Here is a 27,208-nt window from a genome sequence, read left to right on the forward strand (position 1 = left end):
TGAGCATTTATTGTATGCCGTATCGACTCTGAGCAGGAAAAGCTAGAATGAGTATGCACAAAGCAAGAAAGGTACTTACTGCTGCAAAAATGTCACCTTATTTAATTTTGCTACTTTACTTTGTCAGCAAACACACGAGTAGCAACCTCTGGAGCTACCTACCGAAAACTTGTAGTAAATACTACAGTTTGTAGCATGTTTTGACAGTAACGTGGTCCACACGTAGCATTTACTACCGAAATTCAAGCATGCTACGTTTTATTCATACGGCCCATTATCTCACCGTACAGCGGCCCTTACACGATCAATAAAAGTGTCATTACTAAGTAATGACACTTCTGCTCAAACGCTCGTCATTACTGCATTACTGTACATCATTACTTTTTAGCATTATGCGTTCATTATTAACGATAAGTATTTGTAATTATTCCAGCATGGGGCTTGTAACCAGAATAACTTTCTCTCAGCAATTATAGAATATTAGCAATATTCTTTATCTTCGTTTAGCTGAAAATAAATTTTATTTGCCATTGTAACGTTAAGGTTTGTCATTTCCAGAATTTTTTTTCACGTACAGTTCTGAAGAAAATGTTTACTTCATGGTTGTCAAATTTTCTCATCTAATACAACCAGCGATGCCAGATAGTAGTAGTGTCATTTCCGTAGATAGAATTTTTTCTCGGAAGCGCTCACGGTGAAAAGCTTTTTTTTTACTCACCAGACAACCTTGTTTCCGTAGTTCTCCGTTGATAAATTTTAATTTCCGTAGATTTTCGTAGATCCGTAGAAAATGTTCGAATCCGCAGATCTACGGAGATTTCCATAGATCTGACATCGCTGAATACAACTGACGATATTCAGCACTTCCACAAAAAATAAGAAGAAGAAATAATGTTAGTAATGATGGAAAATCAGGAATTCCATCATTACTCGTGTCATTACTGAACTCGCAGATATTACACGATCATTAAAAGTGTCATTACTTTTTAGTAATGACACTTTTAATGATCGTGTAAGGGCCGCTTACGTGTCTTGTTTTTTCTTTCTTCATACTTTTTTCATTTTTAAGATTGAAATATGGGTATGTTTGGTATTGAGAAAGCAATGTTATTGGCAATAACATTTTCCATAACTAGTATATATGAAGGGCAATAACTTATTGCCTTTCATGTGTTCTTTTTTATTGAAGAAATAAAACCAAGACGCTAAAAATGTACAACCGATTCAAACCGGTAATGCCAATCTTGTATGGCAAGAATCCGACAGAAACAGAACCGTTAAAAACCGCTAGGCGAAATTCTACGATAAAATATCATTCACTTCCACCCAATTAACTCATCTGGAATTTGATTCGGAATTCAGTATGAATTCAAATCAAATTCAACAACCGATTTCGACTCGAACCGGTTGCTGCATCTGATTCAGAATTCTATTGGAAATCATACTGAATTCCCAACGTCTGGAGGCTTGTGCCATTATCGATAAGTATGCATAAGGGTTGCATGGATTAGATTTGATCTGTTCGATTGGAGTTTCCTTATATTCCTTATATTACATTTTGGTGGGGAAAGGGTTCCAATCAGCTTTTTACAGCCCTGTCCAAAATGTATTGCCCTCCCCGTTATTTTGTATCAGGCCGAATTAGCGCATGCGCGCCATATAAACGCCTCTTTCAATATGAGGAAATTACATTGTTACCCAGCAGTTTCTATTATTTCTTCATGTTGGTTTTCTTACCTTTGTTCATAGTTTGTATTCTGTTTTACCTTAATTCCAGTGTTCTATTCAGCTGTGATTCGTGTCTTTTGTTGTCATTTTTCACTCCGTACTTTTGCTGGCATGTTATGTTGCTTCCTTAAATGTAAAAGTTAGTTGTATGCAATGGTGTTTATATTCTTATTAATATTCCTTTCTAATTCTTTCAGCATTTTCGTATTTCTTGTTCCTCATGCAGTCATCCGTTTCCAAAAAAAAAAAAAAATAGTGTTTCATTGATCTTTGTAGAGCAGCTCATCATGGTTTGACGGATAAGAACTGAGGACATGCGTTTTTATTTAAATGATAATAACACTTGGGTTTAATAGTATTGCTACAGCATGTTCACATTTCGTTATCTTCGGTTGATTCTTGACAGTATATTACCATCCGCTCAGGCACTTTTGAACATCTGGTACACTGACTCGCAATCGAAATGTGTCACAACCAATTTGATACAACACACCCGAGGGAACGGTATAATGTATGTTGTACACACAAAAACACATACATACACACAGGCACATACGCATACACACATGCATACATACCTACATGTATTCCACAAGCAAGCATCACAACATTGAGTTACTATTTCTATTCTAATAGATTCTAACTAAAATTTGTGTGCCAATAGTCATCTCATTAGTAGAGTCACCATGTTATTTTACCGATTACTCGACTTTCAATAAATTTATTGAGATAAAATCGAATACAAAATCTTTGCCTCGTCTGTAAGAAGCAATGGAACATAAAAGTAGTTCAGAAATGATTCAATACTGCTGTTTTAACGAACAAAAAAAAAATGCTCCAGATTTCATGTTATTCTTGAAATTAATCTATCAAACAGAGATAACAGATCTCACTCTAACTAATGGTTTTCGTACATGAAATGACTAATGGATTTGAGATGAATGGAGGTATCGTTACCCAATTTCTATCTCTTCTATTGGTCGATCGTTAGTCCTGAGCTGAAACGGTGGTCTTTATTACCGTTCTTGCAATGCACTCACTCTTACATTTCATTCACACATCATCTCACCCATCAGGTCCCAAACGATACATCCTCACAATATAAACTGGATGAACATCGTTTGACAGCTATCAGTGGTTTGCTCATTGGTTCGGTCATTATTATTTTATTATATTCTACAATATTCTATTTCATTCCACAGTATTCCATGGTACACAAACCACCAATAAACGTCAAAGATGGATTCGATTTACCGTTCATTTATTGTCATCGTGTGAAACCCAATTGGGATACGTTTACTCTACTTAATTTTCACTTCACACTGGTAATAAGGGCCGGTAGTATGAAAATAAAACATAAAAAAGAGCTCAGTTAAGCCCTACCGGCCTCTCCAACCCCGGATGTTGGAGCGTAATGCAATCAACATCTTATTCAAGTCGTTCCATATATTATTCATTTAATTCAATTATGAAACTAAAAACTGTAACGCATATCTTTATCAAATTGTAACGCTAATTGATTGTATGTGATGATGTTTGCAATACCGTCAAGCCCACCAACCAAAGGGAGGGATTTGATCTGTTCGATTAGAGTTATTTTCAAAAGAATAGATTGAAATAGTAGACAAATTGAGAGAAAGCATTTATATTTACTGAACAACAAAAATGTAATAAACAGCAGACAAATGCATTTTTGAAAACAGCATTATCGAAAATCATCCAAACTGTTGGGATTGACCATGGGGGCTTCGTTTAGATCCCGACTGCTGCCGACACACGCGTTATCAGTTTCGTCATACTGGGATTGATATCTTTTGCCAGAGTTTTTTGCACCTGCTTTATTGCACTGGTTGCCGCAATGTCACAAAGAGATATTTCCTCACCACCAAAATTAGCAGTTTTTCCCAATTTCGAGCTGAGCGTTTTGAGAACTTGTTTTTTGTCCTTCAGGTTTTGCTTATTGATGAGCATGTAACAGGTGTCCAGAATGGAATCAGCCTCGTTCACGTCGCTATGATGTTCGTAGTTGAATTCACTTGGACCACAGCGAGACAGGAAGCGCAAGATGTTGACTTCCCCGCAGATAGGAACATAGGCAGTCGGTGAGGTTATCATTTCGGTATACGTTCCAACTGAAATTACTAAAATGCATCAACTGTTTTAGCATAACTCATACGGACATACCGTTCTTCCAGATAAGTGTCACTTTTATGCGTGGAAGATTCTCCGCAGTCGATTCAAATTTAGTGATAGCGTTTTGAAAGTTGAGCGCATCTTCACTCAGTTTGGGGATGGTGGAGTGAGTGAAGCATTCAACGTAGAGATTTAGCCGATTGACCCACACCGTTTTCAATGCAAGCAATCCATAAGGAATATTTTCCGGACTAGCGTTCACCACAAAGTCTTGCAGATAAGAAAGCTATAAATGAACGAAATTTCAGTACAAGTAGAAGAAAATAGATTTCAATATTTAGTACATTAATTGGTTCAATCTTTCGCGTTTGCTGCACAGGTTCTGGCTTTATAGTGGCTGGTTTTGGCAAGACTGTCGTTGAGCTTAATTGTGCCGGTTTGTTGCATAATTTTAGATCGGTTCGCATCAAAGTTAGTTGTTCGCGCAACTCCGCCAGCTGTTTCAGTACCTTTTCCTGTCTAGCGGCCAATTTCTGTAATACTGGAAATTCCTCCTGCAATCAGATAACGGTTATCAAAATATCAATAGCGTAAGAAGCGGCGCTAGATTGGATCGGCGACATTAATTTGAGTTTAATACGCAACAAAAATAGGAAATTTCGTCAGTAATAGAAAGAGGAACGGGTTTACGTGGCGGTACATGAAAAGTGTCTACAAAACCTTTAAGAGTAATGTCTTAATTTTTTCAGACAAATGATCCATAAATACCGTGCTCTGGTCAACCGATTGACTCCTGTCACTGCTGATTATCGGTTTCATTTGATACATGCATGAGGGAAAGTCAATGTCGACAGGCTTCAAGATGGGATTTAAATCGTACATCTTGGAATCGAATACTTTTGAGTTCAACAACACTATTTAACTTCGAATTTGTGCTTCGTTTAGTATGCTCACACTAAAACAAAATTTGACCATTAAAGTTCTAAATTTTTACCATATTTTAACAGAAAATTACTGGAAACTACCGGGGAGCAAAGGCGAAAGTTTCACGTTTTTGCACTGTTTGACGTTTAATGTGCCTGTTTGTCCTTCTTCGGTATTCTTCTGATTATTTTCCGACAAGAGCTGCATATTTGGTCGAAAGGACATTGTACCGACATTTGGGTACACTGTGAAACTAAAGTTTACAGTAATTGGTTTATAAGAATTCTCGGTTGATTTTTCATTAGGGCGTATAAGTAAGTGACAGTTTCTCTTTGTTTACTTTCTCTTCTATTAATTACCAAGCGGTTCTCACGTTTATCACTCAACTCTTTGCATGAAATGATACCCGAAACTTTCGACTTTGAAACAGAATAGTGATATCAAAGAAAATCTTTTTAATCACATCACAATAATCGAAAGAGAGAGAGAGAGTGATTAAAGAGAAACTGTCACTTTCTTATACGCCCCAATGAAAAATCAACCGAGAATTATGTTTCTCATTTTGAATTTTTTTATAACTTTATGATGATCATTATTACTTGTGCCGATAAAAGAATATTTGCAACATTTATCCATGTTTTTCGTCATTCAATAGATCAATTCAATGGTTACCCAAATTTTTCAAAACAATTCAATATCTCTGTTGATTGATTTGTTGGACTTTGGACCGCAACGGTTCATCATTGGATCGTTGCAAACCTGCGTCCAATAAATCGTACATGTCGCCTGTACGAAACCGATAACCGACGCAGAAATATTTTCTGAGTACATACCCCAAATAACATTTTTAATTTTATTAAACACTTGTAGCAGCCTTCATTACATTATAAATCTCCCCACATTGTCAGTTTAAAATGAATTCCGAGCGGGAAAAAAATGTACATTAAGAATTCCATATGGAATTCACTTGGTGCAACAACCGATTCCGAATGAATTTTGTCTCCAACCGGAAGAAACCTGTCGGAGTTGAATGAGAAACTGCGAACTGAATTGATAATTTGAAGAAGAAGCTTCTCCGATTTGGCGCGTTTTTGTGCTGATGTACAGTTGAATACTAAAATACTAATCTCATATAACTTAATATATTAATATATAATATTCAAGTATAAAATCCAGCATAAACTGGTGAAATTAGCCGGCCGTCGGCCCCCGGCCGTCTAGAGAAAAAAAAAACAATCCCGGGGGATTTCAATACGGGCCCCCTACATTTGGTGAGCAAAAGAAGATTGATTGACCAAAAAAAAAACGGTCCCAAGGTATGATTTCATTATATATATATAAAAATATTTTTAAATAAGCGAAACTGTCATCCAATGAATACACACACTTACATACACACATACACAACACTAGTTATTAGGTTTTATGACAGTTCATTTACAACCACAACTGCAAATGAGATTGGTTGGATTTCATCAGAAAATGCCAATATTAAATCCTTTTCAATAATCAACTTCGGTCGACGCCAAGATTAATTTAATAATTTCTCTAGACGGATATTATTCGCGTACCGGACGTCAAAATGTTCCGTGACGTTGTGTGGCTGATGCCACGATACTTTTTCATATTGTTTTGTTTTCATCACGAAATATATAACCTCAATCACGCAGAGAAAAATATTGTAAAAATAACTAAATTTCGGTTTCACGCAACGATTTATTTTGTTGAAATAGTGACAAAATAAAATCTGATTTGAAATTGCAAATATTGTTGCTTGAAGCTGCAAAACAAGATATTTGATTTTGCACAGTGCATTAGTTTGTTTCAAGAAATATTTTGTTAAAAATAACAAATATTTTACTTGTGCGTTCCTGTTAATTTCTTGACAAACGATTCCATGGTAAATTTAACTTTCAAAATAAGTTTAAAATGAACTAGCTTTAGATAATGATAATATTATTAGTTCTTTGAATTTATAAATTTGGCAGTTGAAATGAACGATAAGATTGAAACCTAAAATAATTAGTGTTTGAACATACGCTTTTATTTGTTAAAATCATACATTTTTGTTTGTCATTATTCTTAAAAAGAGATTTCTTTCAAACTAATTTTCAGGGTAATTTTTTAAACTAATTTCATTTCGATTTTTATCCATTTGAAATTGTCTATTTCTTTCAACAGCATTTGGGCCCTTTTGTCGATCAAATTTTTCAAATGCCACAATCAATGATTCGGTGCTCCATTAATCTGGTTAAGATAGAATTCCTGCATCTGTAAAAAACGTGTTATGTAATGTAATGTAAGTTTAGGAGTTTTGAAACAGAATTGTCGTAGCTTTGCATGTGGATCATAATTATTTTTTCTTCAAAAAACAGTCTAAGAGTAACAATAGCAAGGTGTCTTTATCATTTTATTGTTGCTGCAGAAATTCCAAGCGACGTCAATTGAACTGTCATTTTCTTTCCATTGATTGATAAATCCATGTTATGTCATTCTTTATTTTGTTGTCTTGATTAAGACCCACGTGCTTTCACGGGAATTATTGGAATTTCTTACTTTCTCTATCGGAGCTCATAACAAAGGAATGACTCTTCTGGATACGTATTAAGTTGGTAGTGTATGTTAGGAATCAATAGGTTTGAGACTGAATATTACAAGGAAGTTTAATTTGGAGTGATTAATATATAGTAAGTCTACATAACATTGGTGCACTGTGAACTTCGCTGCAGGAATAAAACCAGGCGAGAAAGACTTCGCTTTTGATTTTTTCTGCAAGTACAATAATTTATCAATTATCATGATAAGAAGTACAACAAAAATGTTTCGAAGTTGTTCGACATTGGTTCCTTATAGGTTCTGTGGGAAACGGTATATTGGACATTTGACAGCAAGCATTAGACAGCAGCAAAATTAGACCGCATTACTACAACGTTGTACCAAGATATTGGATGTAATTGGTCACTTAATAATTTGTAATGCTACAGGGATATCACGATTTCAGCAATGCCAAACTTTGCGGTGGATATCTACTACCAGATAAAATAAAGAACGAGGAGTACTGATTCCCAATAGAACCAAATTCGATCTGGTGTGGCAACTAGTTAATAGCACAGAGAACCGACATCCTGGATAGTACTAACTTATTTAAAAAGTAATGCAGAAGCATATACGCGATTGCTGGACTGCTCGAAGCGCCTCTATAGGTAAATTACTACTTGGTAATCACTATAACCGTAAAATTTCTTAAATACATTGACCTCTCTACATGGATGTCTGTTCCTTGTGTTAATTGTGAGATGATAACCCGCATTTGGTGTTGAATTTTATGGGACATTTTCTTTCAAATATTATTTTGAGAAATGAAAAATTATGATTTTGATTATTATTTCGATTTTGTATGAACAAGTTATGTCATTGAGATAGTATCTTTCCCCTTCCTAACTTTAGCTGAGTTTCTGTTTGTCTTTTTTTGTGACGGTAACAAATGAAACTTTTTCGATCGTCGCCGCTCTCATCTCTCACTCTCTATCACTAGTTTTATTTCATCGCAGGTTCACTAGCTAGCTCCTGTAGTTTCATTTTGACAGCTTTATCTGTTCCATCATAACGTTGCTATTTGACTCGTCCTCCATTTCGTTGACGTCAGACGCCAATGTTTGTATTGTAATCTCTTTCTACTTCGATTTAGTTCAAAAATATTGTATGGGCACATCGTCTCACAATAAAATGCCTCTCACAAATGCACTATCTTTGAGAGTTACAGAAAAGTTTGCAGTTGGTTGCACAGAACAAATTAAAAACTAAGAAATAGTAATATGTACAATAAATTTACAAAATAATATTCAAAAACTTCACTTCACATTTGCATCGCAGATGGCGTCTCTTCTTGGTATTCTGAGTATGTGCACAGGTTGCTACGAGTTCCGATCGGCCTGCCCCTCACGATCCCGCTATCAGTCCGGGAAAACTCTACTGGAGAGCCTGTAGTCTGGCGATTTCCGCTTCCAACGCTTGGATGTTGAAGTTAGGATCGTCCTTCGGCGGGTTGGCACGGATGAATTCGAGTGTTTTCAGCACATGAGCCGGTGCCGGTCCTTCACGTGGCAAATGGGCGCCCTGTGGCTGGAAACCGTTCACATCGGCGACGTAGGTCAATTGAATCGGTGTACCGTCCCGATCCGTCCACGAGGCGCTACCCTGAGCGGATTGGCCACCAACTCCCTCCTCCTGGGCACGGATTCCGTTACTGGTTTCATAATTCCACGCGTAGGAACCATCCGGGTTGACAACGCTATCCGATGACAGGATCTGTGCTTCAGCATCCGGGTTCTGGGCAAACGCTACGGCAGCCAGGGCGGCGATGATGACCTGCGTGGGATCGAAAATAGGAAAATAAATTATGGTAATATAAGTGAATTATATATTTTTGCAGAATTGCAAACAAGTTAATAGTAAAATCGACAGAACAATTGTTGATTGCTTCTATCGTAGAATTACTCTTAGTTATTCAGAATTCAAGTATGAAAATGGTTCAAGAAGCGCCCAATTTGATGTTCAACGAGAGACCAATTCGTTGGTCATTTTTCAAACAGATCATTGAATAGCGAACAAATTCTGACAGTTCGTTTCGTTTAACAAATTAGAATTAGAAAATACACCATTACTTAAAGCTTGTCCACGTTAAACACTTTTTATATCGGTGTAAGTTTTGAATTATTTCACTTTCACTTTATGACTGCCAAAACACATCACTTCATTTTCGTCGTACAACGTGTATTCATTCTTAGTACAGTTAGTACATTTATTTTAACTTTTAGTTAAAATTTGACAGTCGAGCAGTTATTTTGCCGTTGTCAAAAAAACCCTGCTCGGAAGCATAATAATTTTTGACAGTTTTATAGTTGTTCTCCGACGCTGAACAAAATCTTGCAAAAAAATTCTAATTCCAGACCATTAGTAAAAATTATTGTTAATACATTTTATGCTATCAGTCAAAGAAATACCCCAATAAAAAGTTATAAAACGAAATAAGATTTTCTCGAAGCTCTCCTGACGTTCTCTGTATTACAATTATTATACCACATGATACCATTTCATTTTCAGTGCAAAATAAGCCCAAGTAACTTTGCATTCGTCAAACAATCAAATGGGTCACAGTTTTAGTTGTATTTTTTTTTTGTTTCAATTATAGAGGCTTTAACATTAATGTCATTCTCCTCTTCGGGCCAGAAAAACCCCATGACCCTATGTGCGGGGTTGGGAATCGAACCCAGGCGGGCTGCGTGATAGGCATGGACTTACTCATCACGCTATACCCGTCTCCTAGATGAATTTAATTATCCGATAAAAATTAACTGCTCGACTATCAAATTTTAACTAAACGATAAAATATGTTAATTCGCAAGTGAATCAAGCAGAAACGCATTTTGTACTAATGGCAGCAAAATCCGAATTTATTGGCACGCGATCTTGTCAAGAAACTACAACTACAGAAAAGTACTGTGATTTGTGTTTGAAAATCATTCGACCGGCCTCGGACTTTGGATCAGAATGATCGCGTGTCGATAAACTCGGATTCCACTGTGAAACAAATCGAAAAACATGCAAAAATTTGGATGCCATTCTCGAGTGAAATCCCAATCTTTCTGTGCGAAAAATGGCTCATACAGTTGGAAAGTCACAATCAGACGGGCAAAGATTGAAGCTGATGCAAGGAATGAAGGCGTACAAAGTAAAAAAGGTACCCAATCGTGATTACAAGCAATTTTTTGCAAAAATTTTCTTGTACCGCAAGGGACGACAAAATAAAGACTTTTAATAGCTTTTGGCTATGGCTTTCTATACAAGAATGCGAAAAATTGTCGTTGGCGAACATTTCCGCACAAAGAAGGTGCCGAAATTCTCGAACAAGTATTTGATTTAGTACGAGAAAGAATGTCTGCAAAAGCAGTTGCTACCAGCTTTTGTGTGATTTGGCCTCTTGTCACTGTGCGAAATCCGCCCTGGAATAGTATAAGATACACGAGGTTAAAATGTATCAAAAACAATCAATACACCAAACTGTCCAAAACTTCGCCCAATAGGGAAGTACTGGGTTCAAGTTGAGCGAAAGCTCTTCAAAACTAAGAAGAAAGATAATAGTACCGATGATTTCAAGAGAAGATGGAGAATCGTCACCGCAGGCGTATTTGAGAAAACCGTAAGGAACCTAATGGCGGCGGATATACCTACTACAGAAAGTTCGAAAATTTTACAGATAGAAGAATTAGGATCTGAATCGAATGTTTCTAATGTACTAATAAAGTTTTTTTGTTTCTATTGTCGATTGATAGATTAAGACCATAGTTGATCCATCTCGCCATAATTCTATTATTCTGAAATACACAGCCGGTTGAATAATGTGTATATTGTTTTGCTGCTTTTATTTTGGTGTCCGAAATTTATAATGTACAGGCTTTATTTGTTGTTTCTGTTTTGCTCAGGAAACCAACGATGGAGGCGGCCAATCTCTTATTTTGCCCCGGGCGCCAAATTTCCTCGGTACGCCACTGATAAGGAATAAAGATGTCAAAATTTGGGTATTATTAAATCAAAACAGAATAATGTGTATTACCTAAAAATCTAAGTGATTTTATTTCGAAATTTGTGCAGTCAAACTGCCTTAACGACAGACCTGGAAAAGAAAAGACCTGCAAAACCTGTTTAATCCACCTAGTCGTGTAACACTAATTTTCACATTTTACCATGTAACTACGGAACCGAAAGTCGGATTCAAATGAAGATTCAATAACAGATTATGGGGTCATGAGACCTTTCACTTGAATCTTAATTTGTGAAAATCGGTTCAGCCATCTCTGAGAGAAGTGAGTGCATATTTTTGTTATATACATACACACACAAACACGGATACACAGCAATTTGTTCAGTTCGTCGAACTGAGTTGAATGGTATATGACATTCGGCCCTCCGGGCCTCGGGTCAAAAGTCGGGTTTCACAGTGATTGCATAGCTTTTCTATATGAGAAAGGCAAAAATGAAAGTCAAGTACTCGAAATTAAAAAAAAAATTATTTAATATTTTAGAATAAGTCAAACGGTGGGTCAATAGGTATCTGCAGCGTTCATTGGAAATCTGTAAACTTTGAGATATATCTGCAAATGTGACATTAGTTTTGTTTATATACTAAGCTAATTAGTATATGTGTACTGAGGGAAATAGACTGTGTAAATAATTTTGCAACAGGAGCTTAAATTAATTAACATTAGATCATACTTTTTCATCTGAAACATCGTCAAAGTTTCTTGTTTTAATGAAAGTAGTGATTTGTGAATACCTCCTTTTTTGGCTCGTAAATTTAATCACTAACGGCTTGAACACAAGACTTTTCAGGAATTTAGAAAAGATATCGTTGTATTGCTCCAGCAACCTTCGACTACGCCGTGGATTATTTATCTTTTAGTTAAAATTTTGCAAAACTTTTATATCAGTGTCGGAAAATAAATATCGAAATGTCAAAAATTACCATGCTTTCAAGCAGTATTATTTCTGACAACGACAATGGAAAATATTAACTAAAATTACGTTAACTGAATTTATTTTGTTTACTATACAAGGTTGGGATGAGTTTTTCGATGCATGGTGAACGGCACTGTCATGTTAGGCTGTGAACCATTTCTCGGTTAATTTTATCTTTTGGTTAAAATCTGACACTCGAGCGGTTAATTTAATGTTGTCAAAAATAATCCTGCTCGAGAGCACGACGTAAAATACACTGGTGGCGTGATAAGACAGTTTTGGTTGTGTTGGTAATTTTCTCACAAAAATAAGTATGGCGCGCCGGGATTCAAGCATGTAAACATAAACAAACGACCATTTCAGATCGGGATTTCACTTCTAAGTTACTCCAGTTGTCGCGCAGCCTGGCATCTTTGGCACTAATTGAAAATCTGGACATTTTTTCTTCAAGGGCTTGCAAGGTAACGTCGAAATATAGAAAATTGTCCACACATTCGATTCTGTTCATTTCGTTGGAGGAAGCATTTGGCGGATCGCACTGTGGTATCTATTACAGTTATTATGGATAATGGAGTGATTGTGCTGTGGGTGGCATTTCAAATGCAGGTGATGAAAACGATTGAAACATCCCGGAACAAAACACCGCATTTCACTGTCAATATTTTCGCAAACAGAACCAACTCTAAATATTTTCATAGAAGCAACTCCCGGAACGTCATTTGTTTATGTTTTTTCTTGTTCACGTCTCTCTGTTATTCCAAAATAAAATGACAACCGCACTAACACATAGAAAAACTAGAGTGGCTATAATCAGAGTGGCGACAGCTGTTCGTTTGGAATGACAGCTCCCAGTTCCAAACGAGCAAACGACCTGTCAATTCAATGTAAAGCTAATGGAATGTTTGGAATTGTTGCCAAAATTGCGGATGAGATGTCGTCACTTTGGTTATAGGCACTCTAAGAAAAACGTGATCACTAGAGTATTTTACATCGTGGCTCGAGAGGATGGCTATTTTTGACAGATCGATGTTTATTTTCCGACACTGAATAAAAAAATCTTGCAATGAAAATTCTAATATTAATTCTTTAGTTGAAATTATTTTGAAATTGGCCGCAGTTTTAGTTAAATTCTAAGACAAGACCTGACAACTGGCTTCTTATTATTCCTTTCGAATCATCCTTCTCGTCATTTTCGCCCTGTGGAATAAATACCAACGTATCGGCTACAGTGTAGCCATATTTACAGATTTTTTAATAACTATGCTGGGAAAAATTATTACATTTAAATTTTCAGACTTTAGGTTTTTGTTTTGAAATAAACATGAAAAATGTTTTGGTGAATGCATTTCTTTATAATATATTAATGCTTAAAAACAAATAATTGAGCTTTGATGACAAAACACGAAATATTTCATGTTGAACGTAAAATTGAATCCATTGTTGACGTATTACCGGATCTTTTGGAAACCGGAAAAAAGTCAGGTTTGGATAGAAATGCTTAGTGCGACCACAGTGTGGAACACAACATTTCATTCTTCTCGAAAAACTAATCACACTTTCGAGTTTACACTAATTTAACAAATCTTTTTCGGTTACACTTTAATTCACTAAGAAGAAAAACGGCTTGATGCAGATTTCAATTACATAGTGCTGCCACTATAAACATTTATTACAAATGAGATTGAAAAAAAGTGAAACATTCTCAGAAAATGTTTCATTTTCATTGGTGAGCTAAAATTATACATTTTAATAAACTTGTTTTCTGATTTTCTTTATACTTGGCATCATTGCTCGCGTACCTTGCAAAAGTTTTTTCTGTTCACAATGTGCAGGTAGCAACATCAAAATCAGCCAATCAGAAACTGGTCCATTTTGGAACAAAAGCAGCCCCCCCAGATGTCAGGTCTTGTCTTATAGTATGTTCACATTAGCGCTGATATCAAGTATCAAGTGATACTTGATATCCGATGATATCATGTGCGATATCACTTGATATCCCATACAATTTTATGTCAACGCGTATCACCATTTTGGCATGATATCCGGGATATCATGTACGATATCATGTCGAGTTGTCAAAAATCGCTACTAGCAACACGGATAGTGGCATTGAACGTACTCATTTATAAACGTCACTTTGAGAGTGACAATAAACAATCATTATAATTTTAAATTTTTCAACGAATACTGGGGTTCGGAAACCATTAATAGCAAGACTTCAATTATTGATTGAATTGTAGGAGAGAAAAGCAATATTATTGATCTTACTCCTAATGGGAACATTCAATTGGACAACTTGATTGTCAAACGATATCATTTCGATCATATGTGAACACTTCGACATGATATGCATATCATCTCGGTATATCAAGTGATATCAGCGCTAATGTGAACAAGGTATTAGGTTAAATTCAACTACTCGACACAGAATAACCACCCAAGTGTCAGATTTTAACCAAAAGTTAAATTAATCGCGAAATGGTTCACAGCCTTAGAAAAAAGTTGTTAATCAGTCGATGCCTCAAATTTTCGATGTGGCGGTTCATTCATCAGCTTCTTGAGCTTACGTTAATTAAGATTTGTGGGTTTAACCGCATAAGTCCAATCAATTTCTAGCATGTAATCCAGCGTTCACATAAAGTCGCAATAAGGCGGTTAATTGGAATGCCTTTTCCACCAGAGTAGCCCCCTCCCACCGAAGTCGCGGATTCCTTGACCTTTACATGGATGAGAGTGCTTCTGGTATCACGACAACACGACTCTGACGATGCTCTTCTCACTGACAGATTACATAGCCATTGGGTGGTAATGGTAATAAAACAAATCGAGATACCTATCCGATCATCGATCATTTGACCGTAAATGGGGTGCTTCGAAATGCTATCAGTCAACGACGATCCGACGGCCTACAATATAGCGTGTTTTAAGTTACAATTTTCGGCGAAGGACATCTCCGTAATGATGAGCCTTTTTTTACTGATAGAAAGATATACCTAGTTCCATTCGGTGGATGGCGTATTTTCAGTCAGCTCAAGCCCAACACATCTTCTACTTTAAAGTTTAATCGGTGCTGAAAAATGTTTTGATCAGTGTACAGTGATGGGTCCCTAATTGACAGCCCAGGGTCTGACTTCCGCATGCTGCGCACGATCATCATGTCTCGCATGACACACTGGAATGATCATCACCGATTTCAATGTCTAATGTGAAGTTTCCGGATAAGAATCGAAATTTGGAATCAGCCAGCAACAAAAAACAACAAAACAACAATTTTTAAATCTACACATGTTTCAACATCAAGCAGAACCAAACACCGATTATTCGGAATGGGGAACCGTCACGACACCAACGGCAAATATTTTAGTAATTAAAAAAAAACGCTTCATCGTGGGATACACCTCGCAATTGTAGATGCACTTTACGGCTCTTTCCCGGGCTCCCGCCTAGCCGTTCGATAAAATCAATTGCGACGCGAACACGTCTTTCGTTGCCATCAGAATCTTCCGTTTGCTACAAACTTAGGGTTCTGGGTGGGCCCGGTTCGGTTAAGTCGCAGACACTAACTCACGACACGAGATCAATTACCCGACAAGTATCTTTTCCGCTCCTCTGTCAAAGGTAAATTTTCGTGTTTATTTTTCAATAAAGCTGTGTTTCTGTTGAAACCACAGAACCCCGGGTGATGTAGGTGCGGTAGCGTAACCTGAAGTCAACAGTCGCTTCCACTATCGTAAATGGTGTGAAGTAATTACGTTTTATATTAAATACAGTGTCTTCATTTCGAAGAGACAAATGCAGTCGCCGAGATGCTTGATCGTGCGCTCAGCGTAAGGCTTATAATGGATCATGATTATTTTATTTATTACTACCCATTGCTGTTCGGGTTTTGTAGGTTACTGTTGGCAAGGTTATGGGAGAAGAACCCAATTGACGATGATATCAGGTGTGCGGCTAGGTGTGAATGGACCAGACGGGTTTACGATGCATTTGTTTAGATCAAGACGCGTGACTGCGTAGATAAATTTGATTAGACTCATATATTGCAGCTTTCGGATAAACAAGTTGACCGAATCGTAAACGTAGATGATTTTTGGTCATGTTCTTTGACTATTCTCCGTGTAAAGCATAATTTTGTTGGCCCCAACAGTAATAGTGTAAAACAAACCGAAACATGAGACTAAGTTGTACTTAGAGTCATATCAAATTCATAGAGTGCAAAACGATACCCATTGTTTGCTGAGAATGTCGAAATAAGCAACCACTCGTCTGATGACGTTTAAGTTCAGCTTAATGCCATAATGTTTCCAGAACTGTGTAGTGGATGGTAATTATTTTGTTCTGTGCTGTTCAGGTTCATGAGGTTGTACTACCGACAACCGACAGCATACAGACCCACCATGTAAAATTTGTTCATATACTCTATAGGTCGGTTGAATCGGGATGACAGCTAAGGTGTGTTTCATCACACCCAGAGTATTTCAATTGGCAGAGCGATATCAAGCATTGGAGAAAGTTTGCTGAAGAAAAATGTGATCATAAGCGCAACTACTCCCCACATTATCAGTTCGAAATGAATTCCGGATCAAATCCGAAAAGGGTGAAAAATTTTCATTCATAATTCCATGTGGAATTAAGAATGCACTCCGAATCAATGCGGAATCCAGTGCAACAACCGATTACAAATGAATTTCTTCTCAACCGGTTTATTCGGAAATCTCATTGAATTGAGTGAGAAGATGCGTACTAAATTGTCAACTCGTTTTCTTCTTATTCTTTCCCGATTTTGCACGTTTTCGTGTTGATTTTCAGTTTATTTCCAAACAAAAAAATTGTATAACTGAATATATAAATTTAAATCTTCCAGTTTATCGGATATACAGAACTAGTAAATAACCAGTTCATAAATTGTTGAAATTCGCTGGAAATTATTTGCTTTCAAACGCAAAACTCAAAAAAGATACATGGCCTCTATTTTTCGCTTTATGGACCAAGGAAACGATGATGTTAGCAAATTATCTTATATTAGCAACATGGGAATCGAATATTAAATGCGGAAATAGTTACTAATATTTTCTTAAGCAAACCTAAAACTTTTTCCTAAAAAAGTAAACCTTTAATTTCTTCAATACTGAACTATATTTAGATATTGATGTTAAGTGAGGTTATGTCATCAATTTTCGTAATCGAAATGAGAGGTTTAAACAACTACAGGGTGAAATAAACGTCCAGACCAATTATTTCACAGCAGTGTAAACAAGTAAAGTAAACTATATTTTTCGGTTGATTTTTCAGAAAGCTGTAAGAGGAAGTGACAGTTTCTCTTTGACCATTCTAAAAAAACTTAGATTCATTCTCAAGCAGAATATTAAAAACGATTTGTTTTTTTAGTTTTTTGTTAAGACGTAGAGCCGTCTTGAGCTAGTTTTAATATGATCAGTATCTAACGGGGAAGTCCCGGTTCGAGTCCCGTCTCTACGGTAACATTTTCGCGGTTTTCATTACATCATTGTGTTCATATGTTAATTTTCCAATCTGTTTTTCCCGTTAGATACTGATCATATTAAAAAAATGGTTATAATTCTGATTGATAGAAATCAATGTTTTTTCCTAATTACAACAGAATATTCTTTGATTATTCGAATTTTAACTACGAATAAATTAAAATTCACTGGAAAATAAGCATTCCTATGTATTTTGATAGCGTCATTCGAAAACATCATCGTTTGAACCACTGCGCCATCTACATGTCGAACTGTCGTTAGAAGGACAATTTCGTTATTTTGATAATGTTGTTCTGATTAGGGTCTGATCAGACAGAAAGTTGATGTTTGTGAATGACAACACAAACATTTGGTTTATTTTTTTTGTTTTTGTTTGTACATTTTTAATTTCGTGAGCTGGGTTACACGTTACGTGGATATTTGGAAATGCTCGGACTTTATAAATCGTTGATTTGTTCAACTTTATACCGGCAGTTGTCCTCTATTGGCACATTGTCGCAAGACTTAATTACCGGTAGCGACACCTGCAAATGAAAAATGTAACCAAGAAAAAGAGGGCTCTTCCGAAAATTTTCATATCGACTGTACTGATTTGCAACTATTTTTTCGTTTATTCAATAGTACAAATATATATCAGCAATAAAAATAAACTCGAAGTAGCCATTTCAGCCACTCGATTTCAAAGTGATTACTACTACTTTTTTTTTAGTGTATACTATTATTAAACATGGAAAATCTTTAGAAATGTGTGAAATTGGGTAAATTTAGGTTCTTTTTTTGGATCAACTACTGTGTAAATGCTTTCTAGTATCTTCTGCATCTGATGTTTTTTCAACATTTCCGATGTTAAAACATTCGACAATGTTGAAATCAATAAATCAATAATAACGAGTTTCAACTGGAATGTTTATTTTATAATTAAAATTTCATTTTAATGAATTGCCTTAAAATCTCGGCACGCATATACCGATAATTCCAATTTTTCTTTCCAAAAGCGACGAAGATCTCGGTAATTTATAGTCTTCCCGAAATCGAAAATCTTTAATTATCTGTCAAGTGAAAAATACCAAGAATTTTAGTTGTTTTAATGTTAGCCGGGATGATTGCCAAGCACTCGGCTCTACAAATCTCGGCAAAGTTTTGCTGTAATTTTGATAAAAAGTATAAGTGTTTAAACAAATAAAAACTATCACTTGCTATATTTTTAATTAGAATTTCTATAATTCAAATAATGTTTGCATTTTCAGGTGAAGGAATTGTTGATCGCCAAACAAAATCGCTCAATTCATTTAGGGGATTTGTGTCTGCCAACGATAGTGATAATAATTTTTTTTCCAATGTATTGAATATATAACTACATAGGATAACTTAAATGCAATAAACTATGCTTACCAAATTATTTTAACCTTTATATCCCAACGATGTCATTACTAATAACAAGTTTTTATGCATTTAATATGAAGAAAGATTCTACATGAGAATTAAGTGTAGAATCAGCTAAAATTAAAATATTTTATTCAGATTATATGCATTTGTTTGACGTTTGTAAGTGTTAAGCCAATTGAATATTTTTGTTATAAAATTAGAAGCAATCTGATCGTTAGTAGATGGCATGAAAGTGTATTATCTATATGTTTCGATGTGATTTCATTTGACTAAGGTTTCAAGTGATTTACATTTGCAATTTTAGTGTCAAATCAAATGCGGCACAATTAAGTGTAAAACACCTTAGTCTAACATCATCGATTTGTGTCAGTGCAGGAATCCAGCTTCTGAAAGCAATCTTCAATAAGGGTTCTTTTTATATATAAATCATTCTACAGATCACTGTGCTATTAGCCTTCAAAACTATGGCTAAAAATTTAACGCAATAAAAAATTCCAATTTAATAACCAAACTGCTAATTTTACCATAAATTGATGATCATATTTCCGATTAGCATGTAGCAAAAATTATGTTGATATGTTAGTTACAACAAGAGATATTCACGATCAAAAACTTATCACTCTCTTAGAGGGTAAATTTTGAAAAGACGTCCCATAGTAAAGTAAGTCGTACTCTTGACAAAGCATACAATATTGCTTGTTCCAGAATCCACAATGCACACTGTTTAGCTTTGCGAAAATAACATGTTTCACTTTGATCAACCATATCTCGGGAACAATTCGATATTTTTACATAAAATGTACACTCTTAGAAAAAATGAAATTTTCGCTTGACGTAAATTCAAGAATGTCGTAATTTCTTTGGTGGTGACACAGTGTTACATCTACTAATATGTAAAAATGAATTTTGCATCTGTATCGATGTAAGCTTCAGCTAAATTAGCTGTAAAGTTAATGATCAGACTTATTTCCACATGCTTTGAATTGTGAATGAAGCGAATTGCGACGTTCCTTTTATGTACATTTATAAAAATGTAATCGTTCCTAAGTGTTGCTACACACTTAGGAAAGATTACATTTTTATAAATGTACATAAAAGGAACGATAAAAATGGAAGATTAGGAGACCCATAGGATTTTTATCTATGCTCAAAATGCCCAGGGTTTACAGGAGAAGCTCCTCTTAATTTTTGCCAGCATTTATACTAATAAAAATAATAATAATTTATGTTTGCTATCGAAAAATAATTTTTAACAGGCAATTTTTTGTCCCAACCAGGATAAAAAGTAGGCTGTGCATCGGAACGGACGGAAATATTTTCCACTTACAATTGTACCACCTAACAAATCCCACGAAACAACGGAATTCAACGTGAGGAAAACAGAACTCGTTTCGGAGTTATAAAGTATAAGTTATCTGCTGCGAACCAAGAAATTTGTATTCTCGAATTTATTCCTTGCGCTGGCTTGGCCTCAGAAAAAATTCTCGTCAATTAGCTTTGTAGTGTTTAAAGACTGATGAGCCGATGGGTTTGTTCTAGTTTTTCATATTCTCTTTGTTATTTCACAGTTTTAAATAATTGTTAGCACTGTTTGTTAAGTATTAAGAGCAAATTCAGCAGCTGCCAGATTCATATGGGTGATTTATAATGTAACAAAAACTGAAACAAACGTATCCCCAGCAAGCTGTTTTAGTTTTATTTATTCGAACAGTTCTACTGTCAAATTTAAAACTGGTATACGCTGCCGTTCTATTTTTTCTATAATTGAAACACAGATAAAACGCTGTTGGGGCTGCCAGTTTATTTCGTTATAAATTCTAGATTTAAATTTCAAAACTGACATAAATTATGCATTTAGAACTAGAACACTCCTGAACATGCCCTAATAATACAATCCTTTGAATGACAAAGTGCTCTATAATAAACAAACCATCTATTTTTATGATAACTGAGATATATTGTAAATGGTTCTTGTAGTTTTCCACTTCAAATAATAGCGCAAACACAAGATTGTCTTTTCAATCGAATAATTTAGGTTGATTGTAGTTATGGATGAACTACACTAACAAAGAGAACTGGAATCATTATAATGCAATCGCAGGATAGTTGAATAATAATTTAATTTGTCAGATTGTTTTTTCAGTTTCGTAATTTGAAAACTTGTACCATTTGCCGAGCTTTCAATCAAGTTAGAAAAAAAACTTGCTGGCATTATTTGCGATGTTGGGAATCGAACCAAGGTAGAATGCGTCAATGGCGATAGTCCTACACATCACGCTATGTCTGCCTTCCAGTTTTTAGGGCAAGTAATCAAATACAGGAATCTTCTATCGAAGCCAGCTGAGTAGGTTGGATCTTGATCGAAAAATTTGCACTGCTCGATGATTCCTTCGTAGGCATAACATTTTTTTCAAAAACCATACTTTATTTGTAGAAACCATGTTATTTTCAGGATCAGTAACAAAACTATATTTGACTACTTCCATCTTTGAAAGACTTCACTTAATGAAAATTCGGTTTTGTGAAAAACGGTTCGAATTGTCAATTTTGTGTAAAACTAGTTCCATCAACCAATTCATACAACAGTAACCATTTTCTGATTCTAGTTTAGTAAAAGTTTGTGGAACTGAACTTATTAATACGAGGATGTCCACTGACCAGATCCCCTTTATCACTGATCACTTAAAGTCCATTGGTTTCACCAAACTTCCTGAATTGACGTAAAACTAATCAGATTCAAATTTCCACCACTCAATTTCCTTAACATATTTCCACTGTTTTAGCATCACTAGATGTTCCCAAATGCTGCAACTCACCAATCTGAACATTTTTGTCTTGTTTAAAAACTGTTTGTTTCGGTGCTCGGTAGATTCGACGCGGGGGCGATCGCAACTTCAGATCAAATCAATGATGTGACCACTATACTAAGACTGACAATCGTTAAGCAAAATTCATCGCTTTTTATACTGGTTGAAGAAAGTCACGAACTAAGCCTCGTACTCGCGCTATACCCGCCCCTCCCCCCTCCACAGCTGCCGACCCTTTCGGAGCCAGTCAGACCTCTAGCCGAACTGTGCCTACAAAACCATTGGAGAGCCCACCGAAAAGTTCTCCTCTCTTACAAAGTGTGACTGTCTTTTTTTTCCCGGCTTTTGCATTAGCCTGTATGTGCATCACAACGAGACTTCGGGTCGGTACATTGTACATTGCGGCTCCCCGGGCGTTCGGTGACAGCCCAAGAAGTATCACCCTTGTCCGTACGTGTGACGGGGGCTGCCAAAAGAGCAACAAGATCAGACAAAAACCGAGCATCAACGACGACGGCAGAAGAGGTACCCTCGCCGGTACACCCGAGCGGCGACCTTCCCGTGACCTGCGAATATCGCCGCTCTGATCTCCGCGTTTGCATCTACAAGAAGAGTATTTGAAGTTACGATCATTCTCGTCCTCGCGATCACCGCTGATAGGTTTGTTGGATGCACGGCAGAAAAAAATAAAAAATCACAACACATGCAAGACACATTGAGACGGAATGTCCGGAGGAGGTCTTCCCGCTGGAGATCGCCGTTTACTTACAGTAAATATAATAGTTCGTGAGACAGAGATACTTAGTAGGATTATTGCCGTCGTTTTACTACAATCATCACTCACCACTCGATTCCCAATAATCGATGACTACTAAAGCTGAAGATTATGAACAGCAACAACAACAACAGCACCTGAGAGCCGAGACCTGTTAAAAATGTTTAACGGATTTTGTTCTGGGCGAGAGTAGTACTTGTCAATGTTAATGAATTTATAAGTAGCTAGGCAGGCTTGGGCATGATGTGATATCCCTTCATCGACAGTAGCAGCATGAGTCGGCTGTCGAAAGACAATAGAACTGGTGGCCTTTCGTTTTGCATTACATACTATTGTAGGAGCTGGGTGTTGTGAGGGTAACGAGAGAGAAATGGAAGATTATGTTACTTTAGTTTCTTGTTGTTCTAGTTCTGCACGTGCCTCGCCGGGAAGTTTCGGTTCTAGAAGAAGCTGCCCGACCTACGAAAATTATACCGGGACGCAGTACTACCGATAGCCCCATAGTATCAAAACGTCATCAACTTAGTTTAACTGTTTATCTAATCCAAAGAAATTACTGATAAGAAAGGTGATTAGACTGGTTTTCGAAAACATAAATTCAGAGTTTTCTCTGACTTACACGATGAGAGAACTACGAGTTTCCAAACTCATTTCAAACAGAAATTCAAGTTTTTGTTCAGAGCTACATATCGCTTGCCAAATCAAAATTTTTTTCTATCAAACTTATCGAAAAATTCGAATTTATATCGATTGGGAACATCTTTTCGAAGCAAACTTCTGACCGAGAAACAATCCAGAGCACCAAAAGCAGACTGGAAATGCGTTTTTTCTTGAATTTGCTTCCTTCAAATAATAACAATCGATTCTCATGAAATTTGGTACACATCCTTTCTATAGTATTAGCTTTGAGTTACACTTGAAAAAGCAAAAAATTGTAATAACTGTCAATTATGACTGCAAAATTGAAGAAGGATGAAAATCTATTTTATTCCTATGCTGGCTTATTTATGATTTTATGATTTTTTTTTAATTTATAGAGATCTCCAAACTGTTTTAGTTTACCCATTTTCGATAGGGTAACGTCTCCCTATTTCATCTGAGCTCCTATTTTCATCTCATTCCTTCGCCTCATTATTTTGAACATGAATAATATCCTACAACGTACCTGAACCAAACTTTGGAATGTTTTAAATGATTATTCAAGCTATTGTCACCCTCTCATTGGAAGAAATGATTTTAAATTCTTCGGGGATTGTTTTTTTCATTTCAAACAAACTCACTTTTCAATTTTCGTTTCAAGATTTACAATGCGTCATGTTTCTGAATATCTACTAATGGATTCGTCTCAAAACATGATCACTATTTCGCACAATTACACTACTATTGAATGCTGGATGACTTCATACTCAGCAATGTTCACTTGCCACTTGTTTAATTACTAATTAAAAACTTCCAAACTACCCGACAAGCAATAAAAGTCTTCCAGAATATGAGATGAAAGTTTTTCACTTAATTCACTTGATTGCGCTTTGTTTTCATCTCATTTGGTGTCGCAAAGCTGCCAAGTTTTCTCATAATGTTACAAAAAAAAAATTGTTTTTCTTCTTCAAATTATCATTAACATTATTTTTTTGGTATCCGTGACATTAATTTAATTACATTGTTGATATTTTAATATTTCAATAAAACTGTTTCGGCTTCGAATATTACCAAAAAGAGCGTGTTCAATACTAATGAAATAACCAGTGTGGCAAATCTAGTAGCACTGGTTTCTTTCCGTTATATGTCAACATAACGCTGTTAAGTGTGTGTGCTTCATTGACTATGCACAGAGATGCCAGATACTTTCATAGAAATAATGTATCTGCTCTATCTGTTTTCACTAATAAAATGGATCAGTTCAAATTGGTTTTAAATTTTAATATAAATGTTTATCAGTGTTCACCATCAAATATTTGAACAAATGATTTCCATTTGAACATATGATTTGTACGTTTATTAATAAACTTTTAAAGAAGTACTGTAATCAAATACTAACAGATACTCAGAGAGAAAAGTCTAACTTTTTACTTCTTACTTTTTATGAACCTTTACAAATCTGAATGAAATTTAGAAAATCTGTATAAAATCTGTACTCTGATTTAAATCAGTATGCGAACGCAAAAATCTGTACAATACAGATAAATCTGAATAAATGGCATCTCTGGTTCTGCATTTTGTTGTTAGAAGGGCTAATGCCTAAATAGTAACAATTCTTTTTTTTTGTTTTTTTTAATTCTCCAAATCAACTGCACAGAAAAATTTTAAATTTAAAATGAAAGGTAACGGAAACGATCCAAAAAAATTTAAACGTCGAAATGATTCCAAACTGTTTCTGAAAATATCGTGTGTTGTCTCATAGTTGGCATTAGGCCCTTTTTAAGATAAATTCTGACATTTTGAACATGAGAGTGTAATAGGGCAATATTTTGGTTCTGATTGCTGTCGTCATTGCTAATTTATGGGATGAAAAAAAGAACCAACGATAGGATGAATATAAAACCTTTGAGATGAAATTAGGAGCACAGTAGTGAACATATCAGAAGTGTTTTTAGCTGATTTTTTTAAATATTATTTTAATTTCCAAGGAATGTAAATCAATTCCCAATGTGGAGCAAGGAGAATTAAGCAGAAATATGAAAAATCGTAATGATTTTAGTGGCAATATCATTTTTTTAAGGTAACGTCCTTACAAATGAGATGAAATAGGGAGCCCTTACCCTACATGAATATTAATATTATTTGACATTTGAAGGGAGACCAGAGTGAAAATTAATATAATGTTAATTAATATTAATATTTTACCAATGTAAAAGAAGAGAAAGAGAAAAAACTTTATTTCTTCAGCATCCTACAAGAATAAAAGAAAAGTAACCCGTTATTTTCATAACATTGGGCTGAAAAAATAGACAGCGATAGATACACAACAGGGTCTCACAATAGCACAAATATTCACGATTGTGGGGGAAAGGCTTGATTAGTTAAAAAATTCTGAATCACATAAAATTCTTCATTTCAACTCACCTAGTAAAGCTTTTTCAAATTTGCAAACGTGGATACAGGTAGGAATTCCCAAATATTCGTCAAAATAAAATCTTGTTAATGCTAGAAGCGCATTATTGCTGCAGATCATAATTATTTGTCTGCTTGTATTTTTAAATGTTTCCCCATGTAAATTTTTGCTGCTTTAGTCATAAAGAATTTTTCCTGATTGCAATCCAACTGTAAGTTGACTTAATTTAATTTAGCGTACAAGTACAGGGTCCGCCATCTAACTTTTTTTTTGAACCAGCGGTTATTTCGACATTGGTAACTTTAATGTCACTTCTGATTTGACAGAAACTTAGTTTTATCCTTCCGCTGAACGAGAATGATTGTGTATACGCTTCAGGTACGCGTGAAAATAGTGCAGTTTTACTTTGAAAAAGACGCTGATTTTTGCCAAAAATCATCTTCTCGGATGAGGCACATTTTCGGCGGGTATGTTAATAAGCAAAATTGTCGCATCTGGGGGACAAAAAACCCGCACGAGAAGCCGATGCATCCTCAGATAGTGACGGTTTGGTGCAGATTTTGGTCTGGCGGCATCATTGGGCCATTTTTCTTCAAAAATGAGGCAGGAGCCGCCGCCACGGTCAATGGCGAGCGCTACCGCGCCATAGTTAGCGATTGGTTCTTCCCGCTACTTGAAGAGGAAGACTTGGACACCATTTGGTTCCAACGAGACGGCGCTCCGTGCCACACAGTCAACGCTACGATCGATCTTCTGCGCACAGTCTTCGAAGATCGAATTATCAGTAAAGTCAAAGATAAGTGTTATGTGGACAAGCCAGAGACAATTTAAGCCTTGAAGGACAACATTCGTGCAGCCATAGGTGAAATAAAGCTGCATACAATCGAAAATGTACTAAAAACTGGACCGACCGTATGGCGTACTGCAAGGCCAGCCGAGACAGCCATTTGAATGAAATTATAATCCACATGTAACCGGAAGGATTGTACTCTAATATGAAAAAATAAATTTTGAAATCGGATGAACCGTTTGTGTTTTATTGCATGTTAAAAAAAAAAGTTACATGGCGGACCCTATATGCTATGTACGCTATATCGCATCTTGCACTCGATAAAATATCAGGAAATAGTTCATTAAAACGAGTGAAATAATTACTTTTTAAAAAGCTTCTAATTGACAAGTGATAATTAAAATAACACCTCATAAATGTTTCCGCAGACCTTAGTTATCAAAAATCATACGGTTTATAGCATGTTCATTACTGTGATAAAATTGTAAATATAGTAACCCTGAACGCTGCTGGTGTCTATTGTCTTACAAACAGATTCGAGTAATCTTTTTCACTGGATAGTTTCCGTACCGTATTACAATCAAAACAAAATCTGCG

At 35.8% G+C, this 27,208-nt stretch overlaps 2 protein-coding genes across 5 annotated transcripts; both read right to left on the reverse strand.

Moving 5' to 3' along the window:
• Nucleotides 1–3,357: 3,357 nt before the first annotated feature.
• On the reverse strand, nt 3,358–4,961 carry LOC131437558 (probable aminoacyl tRNA synthase complex-interacting multifunctional protein 2). 4 transcript variants are annotated; one of them, XM_058606982.1, is made up of 5 exons: nt 4,877–4,961; nt 4,582–4,816; nt 4,206–4,415; nt 3,913–4,147; nt 3,358–3,860 (listed from the first exon to the last, which is right to left on the reverse strand). In XM_058606982.1, the coding sequence occupies exons 2-5, from the start codon at nt 4,741–4,743 to the stop codon at nt 3,481–3,483; spliced, it is 987 nt and encodes a 328-aa protein (XP_058462965.1). In that variant the 5' UTR covers nt 4,744–4,816; nt 4,877–4,961; the 3' UTR covers nt 3,358–3,480. The 4 variants fall into 4 exon arrangements, with proteins under 4 accessions (XP_058462965.1, XP_058462967.1, XP_058462964.1 ...); XM_058606984.1 differs by lacking the exon at nt 4,582–4,816 and having other exon boundaries at nt 4,856–4,950; XM_058606981.1 differs by having other exon boundaries at nt 4,582–4,943.
• A 3,191-nt stretch (nt 4,962–8,152) lies between these two features.
• Nucleotides 8,153–22,157, reverse strand: LOC131434725 (endocuticle structural glycoprotein SgAbd-4-like). Its single transcript, XM_058601779.1, has 2 exons — nt 22,004–22,157; nt 8,153–9,153 (listed from the first exon to the last, which is right to left on the reverse strand). The coding sequence occupies exons 1-2, from the start codon at nt 22,013–22,015 to the stop codon at nt 8,755–8,757; spliced, it is 411 nt and encodes a 136-aa protein (XP_058457762.1). The 5' UTR covers nt 22,016–22,157; the 3' UTR covers nt 8,153–8,754.
• Nucleotides 22,158–27,208: the final 5,051 nt, after the last annotated feature.

This window comes from Malaya genurostris, chromosome 3 (assembly GCF_030247185.1).
Source record: "Malaya genurostris strain Urasoe2022 chromosome 3, Malgen_1.1, whole genome shotgun sequence".
Lineage (NCBI taxonomy): Eukaryota > Metazoa > Arthropoda > Insecta > Diptera > Culicidae > Malaya > Malaya genurostris.

What these genes read in the sequence shown, in the direction of transcription:
- LOC131437558 (XM_058606982.1), bottom strand. Translation starts at nt 4,743, where the DNA reads ATGTACGATTTAAATCCCATCTTGAAGCCTGTCGACATTGACTTTCCC. An exon ending in TTAAGACATTACTCTTAAAG is followed by an intron (nt 4,416 to 4,581) that starts GTTTTGTAGACA and finishes ATCTGATTGCAG; the next exon opens with GAGGAATTTCCAGTATTACA. An exon ending in GACACTTATCTGGAAGAACG is followed by an intron (nt 3,861 to 3,912) that starts GTATGTCCGTAT and finishes TAGTAATTTCAG; the next exon opens with TTGGAACGTATACCGAAATG.